General features: G+C 43.1%; 1 protein-coding gene across 1 annotated transcript; it reads right to left on the bottom strand.

Moving 5' to 3' along the window:
- Positions 1–6,838: 6,838 nt before the first annotated feature.
- Positions 6,839–23,837, bottom strand: LOC143562538 (uncharacterized). Its single transcript, XM_077050311.1, has 2 exons — positions 23,572–23,837; positions 6,839–7,472 (listed from the first exon to the last, which is right to left on the bottom strand). Exons 1-2 carry the CDS (start codon positions 23,835–23,837, stop codon positions 6,839–6,841), a joined length of 900 nt encoding a protein of 299 aa, XP_076906426.1.
- Between the last annotated feature and the right edge of the window lie 535 nt (positions 23,838–24,372).

Below are 24,372 nucleotides of genomic sequence, written 5' to 3'. Positions count from 1 at the left end.
CCAGCCAATTAAAGATTCTAAAGTTTTAGTGTTTTAAAGTATGTTTAGGTGTAGTAGAAGATATGATAATTACTCTACTAGAGTAGTTATTTATATAACTAGAGTATTTATGAAATCAAACAAATTACCAATAACTAATCTATAACTGATGAACGAACCACAAATAAAACCCCTTGTTTCATAAATTACTCTACATATATAAGTTTATTAATCTAATTGAAATTAAAAATTACACTACTTGAAGTTGAAATTACTCTACTTGTAATATAATTACTCTAATTGAAATTGAAAATTACGCTACTTAAAGTTGAAAATTACTCTACTTATAATATAATTACTCTAGCTACTTTAAATTGAAATTACACTACTTGTAATATAATTACTCTAACAGATATTTAAAATTACACTACTTGAAATTGAAAATTACTCTACTTGTAATATAATTACTCTACTTTAAATTGACAATTACACTACTTGTAATAATTACTCTACTTTAAATTGATAATTACTCTAATTGAAATTGAAAATTACATTACTTGAAGTTGAAAATTACTCTAATTGTAATATAATTACTCTAACTGAAATTGATAATTACACTACTTTAAACTGAAAATTACACTGAAGTTAAAAATTACTCTACTTGAAGTTTGATTTTAGCCTAATTACATACCGTCTCTTCAACCTTCACAATTAATTAATTGCCTAATTCTAATTGATTTTAGTTTGTACAAGTCTTATTTTGTTGATTTCGAACACTGTTAATTTCAGTTGACCAATTCTCTTCATATGTTATTTCAATTGATTAATTTGGTTGATTTCACCTGAATCCCTTGAAAAAAAAGTCATGCTCTGTTTTTTGAAGATCGAATTCTATTTTAATTGAATCATAAAATTCAACTGATTTCATCAATTAATGGGTTGTGGGTGGATGCTACGATGAAGACATGTGGGAGTGATGGTACGATTAGAGAAGGGAGAGGTCGATTAGTAAAGAAATTGCAGAATTGATGTGGGAGTGATGGGTTGTAGGTGAAGGATGAAATAATCCTTTAATTACAAAATTGCCACCGTCAAATCCTTCAGTTCGTACGTTTAGTACGCTTTTTTATTTGTATTTGATCTTTTGCCTATATATATATATATATAACAATCTGTTTGTAACATCCTAAATATTCTAATAATAAATAAAGAAAGTTGCGTTAAATTGTCGTGCGTTTAATAATATTAACTAACGTCTAATATGGAAGAGATCATGGACTTGGACTTAATTAAGATGGATTAAGGGTAATGGGCCTTAGGTCCATGAGCCTTAAGGGGTATAAATACCTCCTTAAAGCACCCTTAAACCCTAAACCACCATTCATTTCCATCTTATTCTCTACACACTCAAAAACACACACATCCTCCACCTCACACGGCCGCGAGAGAGAGAACGGGATCCGAGACCAAAAATCAAGCCAACCATTATTAGATCTTCGATATACGAGCTAGATACGAGATAACCACGCAAACCGAACACATAAAGGTAAGATTTCGATCTTAAAGTTCATGTTTTTAGCCATGAAACTTGAAACGATAATAGATCGGATCTAAACGAAGCGTAAAGTAGCGAACTTGATGCTAGGACGAACCTAATAAACCCTTAAACATGTACGGTTCGTTTAAGATAAACCGTAGGCCTTGTATTGAACGTTTCTAGAATTAAAGGTCCAAACTTTACGTGTTTTCGGGTCAAATCTTAACCAAAAACGACCATAGGAATGATCGTGGGTTAGTCAAATACCATACCCATGGATTTCTCGGTAAAACGATGATGATTTTGGGGATTAAGGATGAACAGTGGGGCTGCTGCACAACTTCGCCTGCAAGCGAACTTCGCCTGCAAGCAAGTTCGCTTGCACGCAAGTTCGCCTAACTAATCAACTTCGTCGAGTACATAACTTCGCCTGGTGATAAGTTCGCCAAGCCATAACTTCGCCTAGTGATAAGTTCGTTCAATGCTAACTTCGCCTGAGTTAAGTTCGCTGAATGCTTAACTTCGCCTAAATGTTAAGTTCGCTTAACACTAAGTTCGCTTACAGTAAGTTCGCCTAATGTTAAGTTCGCTTAACACTAAGTTCGCTTACAGTAAGTTCGCTTATTGTTAAGTTCGCTTAATGATAAGTTCGCTGGAGTTAGCGAATTAGGAAATAAATTAAAAACCTAATGAAAAATGTGTTAAGACAGTTAATAGAAATAAAATTTTTCCAATCTGACCTGGTAGCTCGACCCCTGTAAGGCCCCGAACCCGGTAGCCTTACTTTAGCATCGGATTTACTCATAAACACAGTTCTTACAAATCAGAGTTCAATAAAACTTTCGTGGAATATAAAAACTTTCATAAAACATTTCATAACAAAACACGTCTTGTCTTAAAACATCATTTTGTCTTTCAAAATTAACGAAACATTAAACTTAAACGTCTTGAGTCTTCCGATGCCAGCCTCTTATTCAGTGCCACGTGTCTCCTCAAGCGAGCTGCCTCATCCTACTCACCTGCGTGCATACTAAAAGTCAGCTACGCTGAGTGAGTTCTAGTTAATCATACACTATACAATACATACACATACATACATATCCGAAGATACATATCCATACTTAACTAGTTACCCTTCTGTTCTACATACATACTTACTACCATACATACATACATATCTACAATCACTAACCTCAGTCTACCGAGAGTACGTTCATTGCCCGCCGTCTATACCTGTACTCAAGGTCGTGAACACGTAAAAGGTCCGCAGTCCTTACCTATGTTCACCATTTATGGTACGTACAAGGTCCGCGGTCCTTCCATATACCATCATACATCCACAACACGTACAAGGTCCACAGTCCTTCCCTATGTTGCAACCTAATTCATAGCACGTACGAGGTCCACAGTCCTCCCCTATGCTACAATTACAGCACGTATAAGGTCCACAGTCCTTTCCTATGCTGAAATACATCCACAACACGTACAAGGTCCACAGTCCTTCCCTATGTTGCAACCTAATTCATAGCACGTACGAGGTCCGCAGTCCTCCCCTATGCTACAAATACAGCACGTATAAGGTTCACAGTCCTTTCCTATGCTGAAATACAGCACGTGTAAGGTCCACAGTCCTTTCCTGTGCTGACGCCTATCTACATTACGTATAAGGTCCGCAGTCCTTATCTACGTTTACATCTATCATCTACATCACGTATAAGGCTCGCAGTCCTTAACTACGCCATCACCGGCCGAGTCTATGTCCGACAGAAGCTAGAGGGATTTGCCATCCTAACTTACTATGTCGAACGTAGAACTCACATGCCATTCGTGTACCTATATACACATACTTCACATATACAATAATTACATTATAACATAAGAACACTCTAGGCGTTCTTTACATCATTCATTTAACAACCATACCCCTTGTCGATACGTGCAATATCCGAAAATCGTTCACGCCCCGACAAGTATTCATTTGAAATATTCATACATCTTCGATATATAATATTCGTACCTTTGTTTTTAACCTAACAGTACGCGCAATATCCGAAGATCGTTCGCGTACCGACAAGCAATCATTCATATCTATCACACATATCACATATGACATACACTTATCACTTAGGATAAATGTATTAACAACACATCGAGTATGCACACAGCCCCGAAAACATAACAAGGAATGGGGCTAGAAACTCACCTGAACACGGTTACGTTCACCGTTAATCGTAATCCCTTTCTTCAGTTGTGCACGACTGACTGTATAACAAGTATACGTATCAATTAACTATCACTACTTATATCATCTTTCTAATCTTAATTACTACCCACAACGGACGGGGGTCCGGGGGCAGTCATCAGGCGAACTTAGCTTTAGGCGAAGTTAAACCTCAGGCGGACTTAGCTTTATGCGAAGTTAAACCTTAGGCGAACTTAGCTTTAGGCGAAGTTGTCATCAGGCGAACTTGGCTTTAGGCGAAGTTGTCATCAGGCGAACTTGGCTTTAGGCGAAGTTAAGCCTCAGGCGAACTTAGCTCTAGGCGAAGTTGTCATCAGGCGAACTTAGCCGTAAGCGAAGTTATCAATTAGGCGAACTTGGCCTCAGGCGAAGTTATCGCTTTGAAGGCGAAGTTATCGCTTTGAAGGCGAAGTTGCCCAGTTGCAGGCGAAGTTGCCCAGATCAGCCGCTGTTTTGGTTTTCATCAATCATTTTGGCGATTTTAACACCCTTGTTATGGTTTAACATCACCCACTACGTTCCCCAACCGTTTCCGGTCGTTTATACACTATAAAGCTTGGATCTTTAAACTTCAATGATCAAGAATCATACCTTTTTGAGCTTGTTTGGATCTCGTTTACTTGTTTAATCACAACTAACCCTCACTCTCTCTCGGATCTGGCTCGGTTCTTCCCTCGGTCGGCGGTGTTGGTGTGTGTTTTGGAGTGTTAGAGGATAGGATGAAATGAGTGATAGTTTAGGGTTTAGGGGATATTTATATCCCTTAAATCCCATGGACCTAAGGCCCATTCTCATTTAACCCATCTCCATTAATCCAAGTCCATAACCCATATCCATTACCCAACACTAGCCCGACCCATACCAACTACTACTCTATTTATTTATTTCCCGATAACCCGAGTAAACTTTCCCTCTATTATTAAGTAATATAATTAATATCATTTTGGAAATTTCGGGATGTTACAACCCCAGCCAGGGGCTCTGCCCCTTTGACCCTGCTAGGGGCTGCCGCCTCTAGACCCCGCTGCCAGGGGCGCTGCCCCCAGACCCCCGTTCGTTGTGGGTTATATAAAGATAGAAATACAACATGAGTAGTAGTAGTTAATTGATACATGTAAATATTATGCAGTTAGCCGTGCACAGCTCAAGAAGGGAATAACGATTAACGGAGAGCGTAACATGATTCAGGTGAGTTTCTAACCCCATTTATGTATTATGTTTTCGGGGCTGTGTGCATACTCAATATGTTTGTTAATACGCTTATCCTAAGAGATAAGTGTATATCTTATGTGAATGATGTGATATGTATGAGTGATGGCTTGATGGTACGTGAATGATGTGATATGGCACGTACTGTCAGGTTGTAACGCTATGTATAAGGTAAGTATGATATATATGCTTATGTGTATGAATGTGATAAAGTTAATAAAAGAAGGAAAGGACGGTTGTATGGTTGTATGGTTACGAAAAGGGTACCGAGCCCTAATAATACTCGAGGTATGATGTATGGTTGTATGGTAACGAAGAGAGAATCGAACCCTACTAATATTCGAGAACTAGGGAACCGAACCCTACTAATATTCGAGGAAAGAGGGTACCGAGCCCTAATAATATTCGAGGAAAGAGGGTACCGAGCCCTAATAATACTCGAGGAAGGAGGGTACCGAGCCCTAATAATACTCGAGGAATGTAGGGCGTAATGCTCTTTATAACGTAAGATATGAAAGCAAGTTAATACAAAAGAAAGTATGAAAGTATGAAAGTATGAATGAAAGAATATAAGTTTGTGTGTATTGTATAATGTATGATTAACTAGAACTCACTCAGCGTAGCTGACTTTTAGTATGCACGCAGGTGAGTAGGATGAGGCAGCTCGCTTGAGGAAACACGTGACACTGAATAAGAGGCTGGCATCGGAAGACTCAAGACGTTTAAGTTTAATGTTTCGGTTATTTTGAAAGACAATATGATGTTTTAAGACAAGATGTGTTTTGTTATGAAATGTTTTATGGAAGCTTTTATATTCGCGAATGTTTTAATTAACTCTGATATTTGGAACTGCGTTTATGAGTAAATCCAACACGAAAGTAGGGCTACCGGTAACGGGGCCTTACACTGTTTTTGTCGCACATTAAGCGAGTCGGGTAATCCGGCAATGAACAAAATTAACTTATATTGAGACGTATGTAAAAACATTGCGTTTGTATTCGAAATTTAGAGTAACATTATGATGTGAAAAAAAGTGTTAAAAATATATAATATTGGACCCGGATAGGTTTCGAACAAAACTTATACCAACATATAAATATAAATGGTCGTGTCACAATGGTATATTCAAAATTTAAGAAACATACTATTCTCAAAAATAAAATATGTCTAATATTAATTATAGAAATAATACAAAATATGCCAAAATGTTGAATAACTCTTGCAAAGAATAGAATATGACAACATAAAATAATATTAAAATCAAACTTCAAAATGAATTAAATTGTAAGTAACTCAAGATGCTTTGCACACTTCTGAAAAAGTAATTGGTTTATTTCATAAATAGTAAATTTTGTGAGATAACTACCATATGGCTTCTAATATATAAGGGTTGTTCTCGAAATTCTAGGGGGTCGATGTTACAATTTCATGGGCATCGATAAGGATTTTCACACACACACAACTAAAATAAGATATCATAGGGTACGACCGAACCACGTACGGTGACACTAGGTCCGCCCCTAACATCATAACACATGATAAACAGCGTGACACAACAATTATAAGATGAAACTTTAGCACAAAAAACTTTCATAAGTGTAACATCAAAAGCAAACAACCATGAAAGTCAAAAAATATTATATAGCGCGCGTTGATCGATTAATGAATTCGTGAATGTGATAAGAAAACGTAAACTATAAGATGCTTCGGTTCAAAGTTCAAAAGAACGAAAAGAAATACACAGAATACTAATGTGTTCATTATGTTTGTCATCTCATAGGTTATTTCGATCACCATTTGTTTTCGTGATTTCTCCTTATAAATCAATAATCAAGTGATTAGTAACCTACAACAATAAATAAGTGATTTAACTAAGACATAAACCATGCATCTAACCCTACTAAATTGTTATCATCTATTGTACTGTTCTCCCATGGCCATGACAGAATATTGTCATCATCTTCGCCACCTAACCCAAATACACCATCTTCAACATCAAAATCCCAATTCAATATATCAAACGAACCCGTAGTCGACGCACTTGAACCACCAATCTCCACCGGCTCACTAACACATTTCGTGGCATCTTTCCCTACATTAATCACACTCACCACACACTCATTTGCCACATGACCCATTGAGCCACCATCCTTAGCCATGGTTAACATTTCTGGGTCCATAGTTTCAATAAAGCTAAGCATTACATCTTCATTACTAGTGGCACATGAATTTACATTTGCATTGGTTTGTTGTGTTGCGGGTTGTTGATCATATGATGCAACCGCCTTAGGGTTAGTAATAGTTGATGATCTATAAGTTTTGTTAATCTTCATGTTGGACCGGCTTGTTCTGCCTTTGCGTTTGTTGACTGTTGGTATGACGGCTATGGGTGGTGTGTTCAATGGTCGTCTTGATGGGAGAACTTTTCGACTGAGGTGTGAGTTCCAGTAGTTTTTGACTTCGTTGTCTGTTCGCCCGGGTAAGTGGGCGGCTATTTCAGACCACCTGACAAAGACAATTGGTTAGTAGTCTATAAAAAAAATATATATATTTCAAACCTTTTGTAATCTTTAAACTCAGTTTAGTATAATGTTGTCTATGATTTGAGCGAGTGCGGAGCTTGAGATTAAAATTCCATACAAGTGAGCCAACCTTGCCCAAGCTCGACTCACTTGTAAACTGGACCAATTATGAACGATCTATTGTCACATATATATTTTTTAAACTCGAACATTAACCGGATGTTCATTCTTAATTTAGGTTTCTTTAACGACGACTTTATTGCAACCGGTTGCCAGGGACCCTGAAAGGCTTACCACATGCATACAACCCACGTTACCGGATTTCAAATCCTAAAATAGTGACATTCTCCCCTATTAGTGGCATAAACTTGTTGAAGTCGAACCAAAATCCCCCTCCCCCCCCCTCACCCCCCCCCCCCCCCCCCCCCCCGCTCGCGGGCACAAAAAGATTCCTGTTAAGTTCTTGCCACATGTGTGATTCAAGCTCTAGTGCATTCAGTCACAAAAAGGTATTCGCAACCGAAACCGTGGTTGTAAATGCAAAGTTTACTAGTAGTGAGTATAAAATAAAAGTAATGAAACACCTGATTTAATATGATAGTAATAGTTCAGGTGTCACTTTCAACACACAGGGATTAAAACATGTAATAAATGACATTAACATGCATGGCCCCAATAGGCATAAAGTCTTTAACTAAAAGATTCCTGTTAAGTTCTTGCCACATGTGTGGTTCAAACTCTAGTGCATTCAGTCACAAAAAGGTATTTGCAACCGAAACCGTGGTTGTAAATGCAAAGTTTACTAGTAGTGAGTATAAAATAAAAGTAATGAAACACCTGATTTAATATGATAGTAATAGTTCAGGTGTCACTTTCAACACACAGGGATTAAAACATGTAATAAATGACATTAAAATGCATGGCCCAATAGGCATAAAGTCTTTAACTAAAAGTTTTAGACTTTTAGGCACCTCTACTTTATTATAGAACTATGACGTCTATGATGTTGATATTTAAGGTTAGATTTGATTGAATATATATAACCACCTTATATTTGTATATAAGGGGAGACGTTATTCATACACCCTTTATAGGGTGTATGTATAGATTAAATGTGTGTTAAGAGGTTATGTGAATAACCAAAAAGGGTGTGTGAATATAACTATTGCCTATGTAAGCGTGAATGGAATGGGGGTAGGTGTAGTCGGGGTCGGTCATCCGCGGACCCCCCCCCCCCCTCCCACCCCACCCCAAGGTTGTGGTTAGGATGAGTCAATTCGATACCGGTACCGATTTTACACCGTCTGTACTGAATCGGTACCAATGTTTTGAGTTTCGGGATCGGTATGCTACTGATACTGGTATTTCCCGAATATTTCGATACCAATACCAAGAATTTGTGATTTTCGAGATCGGCATTTTCGGTACCGGTAAGATACCGATCTCATCCTAGTTGTGGTATTGTAAACAATCACCGGATCGAGTTGGAGAAGTTGAGCATCCCGCCCAAAGCAATGGTAGCACGCCATTGTTAAACAGTTCAATATATATTTTAAATAATAACTATATTTTCAGTTTCCCTGATATACAACCCAAAATATTTTTTACACAAAACATCCACATCTCTCTTATAATCATGTCTTTTGTATCTAACAATTTTGTTACAAAATAAGTAGTGCATAGAGTAACGCAAACAGTGTGAAGTGATGATGAAAAGGCCGCCTTGGCAACGACTTAAATGGATGAATGTGTCAGAGAACAACATGGTCGAAAATGACAAATTATGGCATTCAATGTTTTAGCTGCATTTCAACAAATTTTGGTGATCCAAGCGCACAATACACCAAATCAATTCCAAATTGAGTGACTTTAAATTTAAACACATGGTGATGTAGGAAATTCTAAAAAATATCCCAACTGACAGGGCTTCCGGTAAAACATGACAATTCTGACACCAATTCTTCTGATATTGATGTTTAATATTATTTGATGAATTTAGTATTTTATTTAATGTTTTAATGATCTTTTTATTAATTTTTAATCTTATTTGAAGAGGTAGGTCCCAGCAGAGACCAGTTGGTCCCGCAAGACTCACCTTGAACAGGTACGTCTGCGCAAAGGCCATCTGCTCCCGCAGGACCCACCATGCTCATAGAATCTTACGCGCAGTACGCAAGCTGTACACGCAGGGAAAGCCTCCCAATGGTGAAGTACCCCGCCTGTTCCCGCTGTTGCGGATACAAGCCATCAGGGAAGGCTACCCGCAGACAGCAGAGCTACACGCACAAGACACTAGCTACTTCAGCAGTCACGTGAAGGAATGAGCAAGGCGGGAACAATCCCGCCCAAATGAGCCAGTCTGATTCTGAAAGATCATTTGTACCATACCTACCAAGGTATGGATAGGACAGACGATCTGACCAGAACAGCCCATGAGCCAATCACAGGGTGACAGCTCACAGACAACAGTGCGAGGAGGAGCACCCTCTAGTACTGTTTCACTATTAGCCGCTGCCTACTCACCAACCCTTACTGTGGAGCATGCGCAGCCTACAGTTGGTGGAATAGTGTTACTGTTGGCCGTAACCTATTCACCAACCAGCATGGCCTGCGTACAATCCACAGTAAGTGGGACGTGCATAGTCTACAGTTGGTGGAATAGTGCAGCCGACTTTGTTACTGTTGGCCGTAACCTACCCACCAACCAGTATGGCCTGTGCGTAATCTACTGTTGGTTGAATAGGAATACTATTCAGCCGGCTGTACCTTCTAGAAAACCTACCTTCGGCTATAAATACTCCAACATCTTGGAATGGTAAGATCATCTGCTATCCAGTTATCTAGCAATCTCTTAATATACACTTATATTCAGAGCAACCTAGTCTGATTCTCACGCCGGAGGGTGGTCACAAGGAGGAACCCCCCCCTTCTCAGTGACGAGCTTACGGTGTTTGTTTTGCAGGTCTCCTGAAGGACAGCCTTCTCAGCTAGACCTCATTCGTGGGAAACATTACTTAACCCTCAGATTATCTATAATCTGTACCGGGTCACTTAGTGTTTCTTCATTGGCGCCATCCGTGCATAAAAGCTAGAACTATTTTAGTTTTCACAATTTCTGAAGAAATGGTTAACGTTACTCCGGTCCAAAGGCCTGTAACTGACCAAGAAACCCCGGTAACCACCCCAGCAACTGGGGGGAACACCGGCGGTTATACAATCCTTACGAACACTACCCCGACTACCCAAGCCGGGGCAAGTGGAGTAAATATTCCATTGGGGTTCACCGATACCCAACTGGAAAAACGAACGAAGGTCCCTCGCCAAACACTAGATCAAGTGAAGGCGTGGGCCGAAGCACGGCAAAGAGAATTCCAAGCCGAATTGGATGAACGCTTGCGTTCAGCTCAACAGGCTGACGAATTCACCAGTACTCGCCAACACCTCAATATGAGCAGTGACTGCGAGTACTCAGAAGACGAGTTGGAGTCTGATACCGACGCGAACCCTCGCCATAAGGCGAAAGGGAAGCGTAAGGACACGGACGTCCAACCAAAAAGGAATTTTGGGGAAGCTTTTAAACCAATCGCGGAGAGAAACCCGCGTGACTTCTCCAAAACCTTTAGACCAACTGCCACAAATGCAGGAAGGTCAAAATTCGCAAGAGACATTGCGGAGGCAATCGCCCCGAGAAGTGCCAAACAAATGTCAAACATTGGCACTTATGATGGTCTATCCGACCCAGACAACCATCTGAACAGGTTCATTGCGGGGGCTACCGTCAGCAACTGGACGGAACCCACGTGGTGCTACATGTTCCAGATGACTCTGGTCGGAGCAGCCAGGGCATGGTTCGATCGTTTACCGATCCACCACATATATGACTGGGCGGACTTTCAGAACAAGTTCAGCCAGCACTTCAGCCAACAGAGGAAGTACACTGAAGAGCAGTGGACGATCCTCAACTGCGTGAGAGAGGAGGATGAATCTTTACTAGACTTCATTACTCGCTTCAACTCTAAAAAGCTTAGTCTCGGCAACATAAGTGAGGATCTGGTTCGCGCCGCCTTCATCCAAGGCGCCGAATACCCAGAACTTATCCGCACGTTGACGGGTAAGGATGGCATGCCATCCACATGGGATGCCATCATGACGGCGGCAAAGCGCTTTGCCGAGACGGAAAAGCAACTGGGAAGGGACCTTCCCCAGAGTACGCACCTCTACACGCAGAGGACAAGAGAGAACAATGTCCGGATCGCCCGGCAGAACAAAAAGAGGAGGCTAGGTATTTGGCAGTCAAGGGTAAACTTTGACACCTCATCCAGCTCTCGCCCTCTTGTTGGCGGAAGGGACAACACACACCCTTCAAATCGAAAACACCGGTGGACGCCACTCACAAAGAGCGTCACGGAGATATTTGCCACGGAAAAATTGCCATGGCCCAAAGCCCCATCGATCCGGCAGAAACCTAATGCGGATCAAAGCAAATCCTGTGATTTCCACGGGACAAAGGGTCATGGTACTGAAGAGTGCACATCCTTGAAGGATATTATTGAAACATTTGTTAAGGATGGAAGGCTTGCACATCTCGTGGCATCGATCAGGAAGGGAGGAAGGAATGACAACCGGTACAGAGGTAACGGACGAAAGCCCGTCGACATCAGCATCAACATGGTTCATGGCAAGGTCAGAGGAAGAAAAAGACAGGTGATAGAACCATGCGCGTGGAAGGAAGCTGAGGTGCGCTTCCCGCGAGTGCCAGGAGGCCCCAGCAAAGAAGGCCCCATCGTCATCAGAAGCCAGCTGGGGCACTACATCACCTCCCGCACTCTTGCTGACAACGGCGCTTCGTCGACAGTGATGTACAGGCAGTTCTTTGATAAGCTGGATGATGAAGACAAGGAACGCTTGGAAACGGTCTACGCTTCAATGGAAGGGTTTGATGGCAGTACAGAAACACCCCTGGGTATCCTATCTTTCCCCGTTACTCTTACTGATGGGAATCATTCACGCACAGAAGACGTGGATTTTGTCGTGATGAAAAAGCCACACCACACATACGACATCCTATTCGGAAGAGATGGGATGGCAAGATTCAACGCCGTGGTATCTTCAGTCCACGGCATGATGGGATGGCCAACAGCTGAGGGTGTAGCAATGATCTCTGGCATTCCCCAGGTATGCATTGCATCTGTCTCATCTAAACCCAAACTGAAGAAGGCTAAACCAACCATCACTGAACCAGAAAAATGGGCCTTCAATGGCAAATACCCCGACCAGGCCGTTACCATTGGACCAACAATTGTTGATCCCACCCGCACCTTACTCAAGCGCTTACTGCAGAAAAACGCTGACATCTTTGCGTGGACACCAGCTGACATGACTGGTGTACCCCGAAGTAAGGCGGATCATAAGCTCAAATGCGATCCGGCTGTTACGCCAATCGTACAAAAGCGCAGGGTAATGGGGCCTGAACAAACTAATGCGTGTAGAACCCAAGTCAAGGAACTCCTTGACGCAGGCATCGTACGCGTTAGTAGATATCAAACATGGGTTGCAAATCCCGTAATGGTACCGAAGAATGACAAACAATGGCGCATGTGCATAGATTTCAAAGATTTGAACAAAGCATGCCCCAAAGATTGTTATCCGTTACCAGAAATTGATCTCAAAGTGGATTCGTTGGCGCCATTTCGCCTTAAATGCTTCTTGGATGCGTATAAGGGGTACCACCAAATCCACATGGCCATTGATGACCAGGACAAAACCGCATTTCGGACGCCCGATGGTACATTTTGTTATAAAATGATGCCATTCGGACTTAAGAATGCAGGGTCCACGTACCAACGACTAATGGACAAAGAGTTTCATGCCCAAATCGGGAGAAACTTGGAAGTCTATATGGATGATTTGGTCATCAAAAGCCTCGAGCCTGAGGCGATGTTGAAAGACATTGAAGAAACTTTCAACACGCTACGAAAGATAAACATGAAGCTCAACCCGAGCAAGTGTTCATTTGGGATGGAAGAAGGGAAGTTCTTGGGAGTCATTGTTACTAAAGATGGCTTTAGAGCGAACCCTGAAAAGGTCGAAGCCATTGTTAAAATGGAATCACCTACCACCATCAAACAGGCTCAGACACTGAATGGGCGACTAGTCGCACTAAATCGCTTCTTGGCAAACCATGCGGATAAGTCGTTTCCTTTCGTGTCAACACTGAGAAACTGCCTGAAGAAAACGCACTTCCGCTGGACACCAGAAGCGGAAGCAGCTTTTCAGGAGATTCGGTCACGCCTGATCGAACTTCCAACGCTTACAGCACCACAAGCGGGAGAGGAGTTAATCCTATACCTTTCCGCAACAGATAGAGCAACCGGGGCAGTCTTGCTAGTAGAACGAAAGGGCATCCAGATGCCAATCTATTATGTTAGCCGTGTACTAACAGACGTAGAAACCCGGTACTCTACCCTCGAAAAATTGGTCTTAGCACTTATACACGCTTCACGCAGGTTAAGACGATATTTCCAGGGCCACCCAATCACCATTCTCACCAACTTCAAACTCTCAAATGTTCTAGGCAAACCCGAATTATCGGGACGTCTAGCCAAATGGGCAATTGAATTGGGAGAATATGCAATTAAGTACAAGCCAAGACCAGCCATAAAAGGCCAGGTCTTGGCCGATTTTATTGCAGAAGTCCCCGTTTCGCGGGAAAAAGAGTGCCAGGAGGAGGCTCAACCCTCCCTAGCACAGGACGTCAATGATGTCTGGCGACTCTACACTGATGGAGCAGCCAGTAACGAGGGTTCAGGCGCAGGGTTAAAATTAACCAACCCAGCAGGCCAAGAATATACTTACGCTATTCGGCTGGACTTTCCAAGTACGAATAACGAAGCCGAATATGAAGCATTCTTGGCCGGTTTGAGAATTGCGCGTAAGATGGGAGTGAAAAACTTAGAAGCCCACGTGGATTCCATGCTGGTGGCCAACCAAATAAATGGAACATACACGGCTGTGAATGACACCATGGCCCTGTACCTCGCCCAGGCAAAAACCCTTATGCGTGATTTTAGTGATTGTAAAGTCATACACGTCAAGCGCAGCGAAAACAAATCTGCGGATGCGTTAAGCAAGCTTGCATCACTAGCCTTCACCCACTTGGGAAAGGACATCCGCATTGAACTCCTCGAAGCACCATCAGTCCCGCACAAGGAAATTTGTGTCATCCAGAACAATACAGAAACATGGATGACACCAATAATAAATTACCTTGCAGCAGGAATACTACCAGAGTCAAAAACACAGGCAAGAAAACTACGCTGTAAAGCACTGAATTATCAACTCGTCAATGACATCCTTTACAGACGTAACTTTCTTGGCCCACTCTTGAGATGTGTGGACAACCAAGATGCCGACTACCTCCTAAGGGAAGTACACGAAGGCATCTGTGGGGTACACGCAGGCCCCCGCGCTGTTGTAGCCAAGCTAAACAACGCGGGATACTTTTGGCCGGGGATGCATACGGATGCACAGGCATACATCAGAAAATGCAGGTCTTGCCAGCTTTACGCACCTAACACGCATCGCCCAAAAAACGAACTGGTTCCAGTCACTTCTTCGTGGCCATTTCAGAAGTGGGCCATCGATGTGACAGGCCCATTTCCTACAGCAGCAGGAAATGTTCAGTTCCTAGTGGTAGCCATCGACTACTTCACCAAGTGGATAGAAGCAAAACCTTTAGCCCAAACAACCGCAAAGCATATCAAAAAATTTATTTGGGAATTTATAATTTGTCGTTTTGGACTTCCACAGAATTTGGTGAGCGATAACGGCACCAACTTTGCTGAAAAGAAGCTACAACAGTGGCTGAAAGAACTTCAAATCACCCACACCTTTACCTCAGTGGCACACCCGCAAGGTAATGGTGAGGTGGAGAGAGCAAACAAGAGCATCGTCGAAGGCATCAAGAAAAGACTTTTGAAACACAGATCCGGCTGGGTGGACGAGCTTCCGCACGTCCTTTGGGCAAACAGAACGCTGAAGAAGGCCAGTACGGGGGAAACCCCGTTCAGCCTCACTTATGGCACGGAAGCCATGGTCCCGGTCGAAATTGGTCTACCCTCACCAAGGGTCTTGAGTCAGCCAGAAGACAATGATGCGGAAAGACGGTTGGATCTTATGCTAACCGAGGAACGCAGAGATTTAGCCGCAGTGCGTGAAGAGAATTACAAACGACAAATGCAAAAGTACTACAACACGCGGGTAAAACTCTGCAACTTCAAGGAAGGAGACTACATACTGCGTAACAACGAGGCTTCGAACCAAGAACGCCCAGGAAAGTTGGCCCCAGTCTGGGAAGGGCCATATGTTATCAAACAAGTTCTGGGAAAGGGCGCATACCGGCTCGAAAGGCTCGATGGCACTCCCATCCCAAGAACATGGAATGGAGCTCAATTACGCAAATGTTATATGTAGATCAATTCCAATACTTGTAAAGAAAAGGCCAAGAGCCACTTCTAATGGAAATGATTCTCCTTTCATAATGTGTTTACCTTTATTCTTATGAACTCCCCGCGGGTGCCGGTGTTTACCATAAAGGGGGAGAAGTAAGTCGTTACGTGTGGAAGGCGGCAAAACCCGCATAAACACAACGTTAAAAATAAGGGAAACCTACACGCAGGTAGGATGTAAGTAAAGTTTAGCCATCCTTGTAAGTGCAAGTGACGGTCTTATCCGCACAATCACAAATAAGGAAGCAAAACTTTAAACTATCATTTACCACGTTCAAAGGTTATCCTAAAAAAAAAAAAAATAAATAAATAAATAAATAAATACAAGGAAAAAAGGAAACCCTACACGCAGGTCAGGTATGGGTAAAGTTTAGCCATCCTACCAGGTGCAAGTGACGGTTCTATCCGCACAATCACGAAGGAGGAAGTGAAACTTTAACCCACTATCAACCACGTTCAAAGGTTAACTTATCCTAAATACTTAGAAATGAGGAAAACCTGCACGCAGGTCAGATAAAGGTTAAAGTTTAGCCATCCTACCAAGTGCAAGTGACGGTTCTACCCGCACAATCACGAAAGAGGAAGCGAAACTTTAACCCATCATCAACCACGTTCAAGAGGTTAACCTATTCTAGAACACTTGGAAAATTGCTAAGTTAAACTAAGTATGCAAGTCATGAGTTTATAAAGCAAGGAATCCAAAGAAGGAAATAACAATCTTATACGCAAAAAAGATTTATATTTCAATAATATATTACAAGAATGGCCGGGTTACTACCCGCCTAGAAGAGAATCTATACAAGTTTTAAGCAATGGAAAGGGATCTTCGGGGTCAAGCTTCAGGGCCGCCTCCACTAGGACCCGCTCCGTCAGAAGAACGGGGTGGTTCGAGGAAAGCTTTGAGGACAGCTAACCCATCATCAGCAACAGCTACTTCATCCACCTTTTCCACCACTGGATGCGGGAAGGCGGCGTATTGGTTCAATGCTTGATCGTAAATGGCTTCGGTATCCACATCGAACAAAGGGAAGTTGGAAGGCGGGACGCCTTTCTCAACAAACCCTAGACCAAGCATGAAGCCGGCCTTTTCCCCATCATCATGAGAAGCGTTGAGGGCTGCGGTCATAGCATCATCGTAGGAGGTCTCTGAAAAGACCCGACGCACAACCTACAGAAAAAAATACAAGTATTAGAACCTTTTCTTACAAAAGAAATGCGTGAAGACAAATCTAAACATACCTGAGGCAACGCTTCTCGAAGAAGCCATCGGAGGGCAGCTTGAGCTTCGGTATGGGCGCGTTCGGCTTCACTCTTGTTAAGGTTGGCAAGTAAAACTTCCTTAGCGGCAGCCTCTTCGACGCCCTTAAGCTTCCGCTCGGTTTGGTCAAGCACCCCCCTCTGGTCCAGGATTTCCTGGAGTTTCTTGGCATCTTCCATTGCCAAGGCATCATGAGCGCGTTGGAGAGCCTCTAATTTGCCTTTCAGCTCCTCATTCTCCAAACGCAGAGGCTCAGAAACGGCTTCAGCCTGGGCAGCCCTCTCGGTTGCGTTTCGCGCAGTTTCCCTGGCCAGCCGAAGCTGTTCATTCACAGCTTGGGCAGCCTTGGAACGGGCCTCGAGTCGCGCCTGAACTTCAACCTCGAGGGCCTTGAAGGCCTTCTCCTGGGTGGCGGCAGCTGCCGCCAGCTGTTGGTTTTCACGACAAAGCAGCTCGATGCGCGGCTGCATCCGGGCCTGGAGAACCCGAAGCTCATTGGTTAGCCTACCCTCCTGGTAGCTAGCCATGGCTTCCCCCAACGCACCATGAGGAGCAGCGTGGCGAGCCCAGTCCACGCACTCCACAGGGGTACGAAGGGTTGTTCCTCGGCGTATGTTCCATCGTGGAACATACACTTCATTGGAATCCGACACTGCAAAAGAAACAAAGACAGTAAGGAAAAGATGATAAAAAAAGGGGAAAAACAAAGGAACCCTACGCACCTGTAGGGTCAATGACAGGCCGATATCCGCCAAACCCATCACCTGAACCTAAAGGAAATCCATCCAACAGGTCAGGCAGATGGGAAGGTGGCAAAGATCGGCGGGAAGCCCTGCGCGTACCTGATGGTCCGGCTGTCGGTGCCGGTGGCGCGGGCATGGTGGCAGCCGCCGTGGTCGCCGTCGTGGTCTCCGCCGCGGTCGCCGCCTCCTTAAAAGCAGCAGTAACCGCCGGTTCCGTGAAGGATGCTGTAAAAATCGCACTCACGGCCGGCGGTGACGTCATCTCGGCCGGAACAGTTGGCTCGATGGAACGAGCAACTGGACCAGCGGATGCAGGCGCAGGCGACTGGGTCGACGCCTCAGGAAGGCTGACCGAGCCTACCGTCATTGGCGAGGAGGTACTCCCCTGCGTTTCACCCAGGATTGCGTCAACATCCACGCCTGCACAAAGAAAGTGTTAAAAGAAAATTATGAAGTGACAAATCTACAAAGGCATTATGATTATACTTACGGGTTTTCTTGACCCTGAACGTACGGACGGGCGGGGAGGAACCCGATGGAGCCGGCCTCTTGGTACCGGTCACCGTCGTCTTCGTTGGTTCTCCGGAGGTAACGGTCGTAGCCTCCGGAGCAGTGGTCTTCTCACCACCGGGCTTCCCCGCCACCTCTTCACTATCTGACTCCGTGTCAGATAGAACCACTGGATCAGCTGTGGCCTTCTCCTTCCCCTTCACGCCGGCAGCAGTCTTCTTCTTCCGCACAAGGGGAGGACCATCTGCGGATTCCTCAGAAGAAGATAGGATGTAAGGATTTCCAACAGCGGGTACAGCATTGAGGGGTTCGGGATAAAATATCTCCTTACCTGGCCGCCGGTGGCTCAGGATCTCTTGGCCTGGCGGATAGACCTCCACAAACCTATCCGCCGTTTGCTCCAGGATGGGCAACTCATTGTCGTCCAGAGCACGAGTGCCCACCCGCACGGGACGGTCAGCCTCCCGCGGGAACAGGAGCGACTCCAAATTATTCCCCTCTAAAAGAAAAGAAACAGTTAGAAAAATAAACTAATATCAGCAAGAAAGACAAGACATACCATAAGGAATAGAGTTCAAACCGTATTCGAGAAGGATAGGAAACCGAGACGCATCCTTCCATACCCGGCTCATCCCCAGCAGCACCATCCCGGACTCCGCAAACCGGTAAACCGGAGATTGGACCCGGGATATCTTCGCGAACCATTCCGCCTCCTGGTAGCTGGAAGCGTGAAGGCTCGGAAGCGCTTGACCCTTCTTGAACTTCATAGCAATGGGGATGGCGCGGGCAGAGATGTAGAAGAACTCCCGCTTCCACGATCGGAGACTGCGCTCGGTCAAGCAGATCTTTAAACCCTTTATACGGGTTGTCAGGGTGTACCACCCTTGGACGCACCTCCAAGTATAGAAGGTCATCAGGCGGTCCACGTAGGGCTCAATACCCAGAATCCGGCACACCCACTCGAAGTGCCGGACCTTGGCAATCGCCATCGGATGCACCTCGGTCAGGTGCACCCCGTGCCTCTCCAGGACACGGTACATAAACTTTGTCAATGGGAACCTAAGGTTTCCATAAACAAAGAATGCAGCATATACCCCGATCTTGCCACTGGGGGCATCGTACACAGTCTGGTGAGATTCAGGAAACTCAGGCTCGAGAGACTCGAGCATGAACTTCCTGACGATGTACTGGTACTGATCGACAGGTAGAGCACACCGGCACTTGCCAGCAGTACTCCTATCGTCGGCTACAGCTTCAGCATCATGAGAAGACATTTTTGCAGAAAGAAGTGATTTCGGGAAAATGCTTGCCTGAAAAAGGGGAGTATTTGCCGGAAATCACTAAGAAGAAGAAGAGAGGTGAAAGTGTGAATTGCAAATAACCCTCTTCCCCTTTATATAGTAATCGCAATTAATGCGGTGAATTTAATGCGGAGGAGAGAGAAATCGACAGTGCAATGAAACTATGACACGTGGCAAAAAGCAAGCTGGCAACAGCTGTTGAAAGGACGTGCCAGTAACTTCGCGGCCACGCGCCCGAAAAAACACGCCCACGCGCCTGAAAAAGCGACTGGAATGACCATGTTCTGTCACGTCACCATAACTTCCTGCACGTCCTGACACAGTCAGAAGAAACTGTCGCACGACGTTTCAGATGTTTGGATTGTTCTTATCCTTACCAACCTTTTGAATTTCAAAATTCAAAAAGATTCAAAAGTAAGCGGGAAAACACCCCTTACCTTGGCAACCAACTAACCATAAGACGGACGCGGGTACAGTGTTAAGGCAAAACCCTTCACATACCTTGCACCCGCAGGGAATTGAAGCCAAGAATACCCCGGCAACAAAGTAACTATAAGACGGGTGCGGGTACAGTGTTAAGGCAAAACCCTTCACATACCTGGCACCCGCAGGGAATTGATGCCAGAGGCACCTTGAAAGTAAAGTAACCGTAAGACAAGCGCGGGTACAGTGTTCAGTCAACCCTTCACGTACCTAGCGCTCCGCAGGGAATTGAAACCAAGAAGGATCTTCTGGGCAATGCTTGCGGAAACGGAAATAACATCCCCGCATAGCGGGAACGTCGAGAACTACATTGTTTGAGGCTCCAGGATGGAATTGGTGGTTTAACATAATTGATCACTATGTTCAAAACCACTAAAACCTCAAGGAGAATCCACACAAGTGGGACTCAACGCTCCTGACTTGCGAGAAGGTTACATACCTACCCGCATCATACCCAAAGATCAAGCAAAAAAATCGGGAATTTTTGCAAGTGACATTAGGAAACCCGCGGGAAGAATCCCCACGGAGAACCTTAAAACTAAACCCTTTTCAAAACCCCTTGCTTAAAGTCCAAAAGTTCACCTCACTTTATTAAACATTCGTGAGAAGAACATTGGACTGGGGGGACTTGAAGAGGTAGGTCCCAGCAGAGACCAGTTGGTCCCGCAAGACTCACCTTGAACAGGTACGTCTGCGCAAAGGCCATCTGCTCCCGCAGGACCCACCATGCTCATAGAATCTTACGCGCAGTACGCAAGCTGTACACGCAGGGAAAGCCTCCCAATGGTGAAGTACCCCGCCTGTTCCCGCTGTTGCGGATACAAGCCATCAGGGAAGGCTACCCGCAGACAGCAGAGCTACACGCACAAGACACTAGCTACTTCAGCAGTCACGTGAAGGAATGAGCAAGGCGGGAACAATCCCGCCCAAATGAGCCAGTCTGATTCTGAAAGATCTTTTGTACCATACCTACCAAGGTATGGATAGGACAGACGATCTGACCAGAACAGCCCATGAGCCAATCACAGGGTGACAGCTCACAGACAACAGTGCGAGGAGGAGCACCCTCTAGTACTGTTTCACTATTAGCCGCTGCCTACTCACCAACCCTTACTGTGGAGCATGCGCAGCCTACAGTTGGTGGAATAGTGTTACTGTTGGCCGTAACCTATTCACCAACCAGCATGGCCTGCGTACAATCCACAGTAAGTGGGACGTGCATAGTCTACAGTTGGTGGAATAGTGCAGCCGACTTTGTTACTGTTGGCCGTAACCTACCCACCAACCAGTATGGCCTGTGCGTAATCTACTGTTGGTTGAACAGGAATACTATTCAGCCGGCTGTACCTTCTAGAAAACCTACCTTCGGCTATAAATACTCCAACATCTTGGAATGGTAAGATCATCTGCTATCCAGTTATCTAGCAATCTCTTAATATACACTTATATTCAGAGCAACCTAGTCTGATTCTCACGCCGGAGGGTGGTCACAAGGAGGAACCCCCCCCCTTCTCAGTGACGAGCTTACGGTGTTTGTTTTGCAGGTCTCCTGAAGGACAGCCTTCTCAGCTAGACCTCATTCGTGGGAAACATTACTTAACCCTCAGATTATCTATAATCTGTACCGGGTCACTTAGTGTTTCTTCATTATTTGTCAATCTTGTATAAGTTTTAATTTTATTTTATGTATATTTAATTGAACGGTGGGGTTCCGACACTTACATGAACGAGAGAAGGGTGAAAATAAATGGAAAAGTGCCTAGTTTAGTCAATTGTGACCCAACTAACTCTAAATATAGTATAGATTTCGAAAAAATTTCTAAAAGACTAAAATGGCCCGTTGGATCTGACGTAAACAGAACTGAACCGACGAATTAGATGGGCCTCTAAAATCTTGCCACTTGTCTTGATGTTTGGTTTCTCGACGAAACACAAAGATAATCCGTCGTCCAACGAAACTTGTTTCATCGTCCGACAAAACTTGTTTCGTCTTCCAACGCAATAGTTAATCTTCTACATTTCAAACCCTAAACAGTAAACATCCATAACCAACTTTCATCTCTATCTTTCTTATTTCTCCACATAATCTAGCAAATCCATAATTTAAATCGCCTAGTTTTTCAAGGAGAACACACGATATTGTTTGTTTTCCACGAATCATTTTTATTGTTGAGAAATCCGCACAAGAAAGTGATGAACCCTTAAGTTCAATTTCGAAAAATTCGATGGAAGATCAATATGTCGGATTCAACGGTAACATAATTTAAATCATCAGACACGCTGGTTTAATTTTTCATCAACTCCTTCATGCATCCGTCGGAGACTCGCCAAAAACACCAAATCCGCCAGAAAAACTTAACATGTGGCGACTTTTGATAGGTTACACTAATCCGTCGGACCAGTTCTTCTTTATGTTGGATCCGATGGAATAATACCATTTTGGGAATTTTTTTCAAAACCGATAGATAAATTTAGAATGGCTTGGTCAAAATTGACTTTTTGTTTCAAAACGCTTACTCACCTCTCTATTGTAATTGAATCATTTTATTTAAAATATGGATTTTAGATATTTTAATATAAATTGAGATAAAGATAATCACTCTCTCCACCTTAACTGAGGATTAAATATGACAAACCAAAGATGGCTGGTTTGACAGGTTAGAATTGATTTCTTTCCAATTTCTATTTGCTTTTACACTAGTTTGAATATTTTAGAACTATATACTGAGTTTACCGTTATAAACTTATAACATCTATTTCGAAAGTAAAAAAAAAATACATAAATAAGGTTAAATGACTGCCGTAAAAAAAATGTAATGACTGGTTCTATGTTTTAAACCTGCTAAACTGTTAAAACATTAAGATTAAATTATCAAATTTAAGTGTTAGGATTCAAAGGGATGACTCATTTAATAAGAGTGACCCGGTTGATTGGTTTCAACAACACTCTAATATAGAGTTTTTTACCAAGTGTAGTTAGGAAAAATATTTATCAAATAAGGGTACTTTGAAAAATAATTCCCAAAATGGGTGTTTTCCAATTTAATGTTTAAAAACAATTATAGAAAAAAACCCAACCAACACTTCATCTTCTCTAATTATAACCCTAACAATTGATATTAAGAAGTACCACTTGAAATAATAATTAATTAGTTGGCAAAGACTTATTAATTAACACCCAACAAATTGTTTCACATGAAGACATCTGATAATCAAACATTCAAATTAATTAAAACCAAATATGAATATAATCAAATATATTGTGAATCCCACAACTTGCATTGACGTGGCGGTGAGTAGCCGGAAACCCGGAAGAACACAACCTTGTCGCCACCATGAACCGCCATTGACAGCCGCCTGACGGCCAGAATCGAAATCCATGTTTGCAGTGGTGCGGCGATGAACAGCCGGAAGACACACAAACTTGTCACAGCCGTGAACCGCCATTGACAGCCGCCTGACCGCCGGAATCGAAATAGATGTTTGCAGTGGCACGACGATAAACAGTCGAAAGAACATAAACTTGTCGTTGTCGTGAACCGCCATTGACAGGCGCCTAAACCGCCATAATCGGAATCAAGATTTGTAGTGATGTCGTTGTGAACTGTCCGGAATCGTAATCAACTTTTTTAGGTCAGTTTTGAATTAGGGTGACAAGTTAATTAGGGTTATTGTAGGAGAAGATGAAGTAATGGGGTTTTCTTGAGTTGAGTGTGATTTTTTGAATTGTTTTTAAACATTAAATTGGAAAACACCCATTTTAGGAATTATTTTTTAGTACCCTTATTTGATAAATATTTTTCCTAACTACACTTACTTAGTAAAAAACTCCTCTAATATATATTGTTAAAAGTCATCTATAGACTCTAATATAAATACACTGATATCTCGAAAATTAGAGTTTGTAGCACAGTTTTCTTTTCAATCCTTCATTTAATATTTGGGAAGTTTTGGAGAAACAGGTATCTCCTGTATGTCCTTTTAAAAAGTAATAATATTATATATAATAAGGGGAAAATTAACGTACAAATAACGTGATAAACATGATAATCAAGTAAAGTAATTATATATATACAAGCAG

This window comes from Bidens hawaiensis, unplaced genomic scaffold, assembly GCF_021521415.1.
Source record: "Bidens hawaiensis isolate Kalapana, Puna unplaced genomic scaffold, B.hawaiensis_p1.1 tig00021032_1, whole genome shotgun sequence".
NCBI classification, from domain to species: Eukaryota; Viridiplantae; Streptophyta; class Magnoliopsida; order Asterales; family Asteraceae; genus Bidens; species Bidens hawaiensis.
The sequence above is the reverse complement of the archived record's forward strand: the minus strand, read 5'-3'. Positions and strand labels throughout refer to the sequence as shown.

Excerpts from the sequence above, each read along its gene's own strand:
- LOC143562538 (XM_077050311.1), bottom strand. The coding sequence starts at position 23,837 with ATGGCGGTTCACGACAACGACAAGTTTATGTTCTTTCGACTGTTTATC. Across the intron at positions 7,473-23,571 it reads CTACTCACCGCCACGTCAAT|GTGGTCTGAAATAGCCGCCC; the intron begins GCAAGTTGTGGG and ends TGTCTTTGTCAG.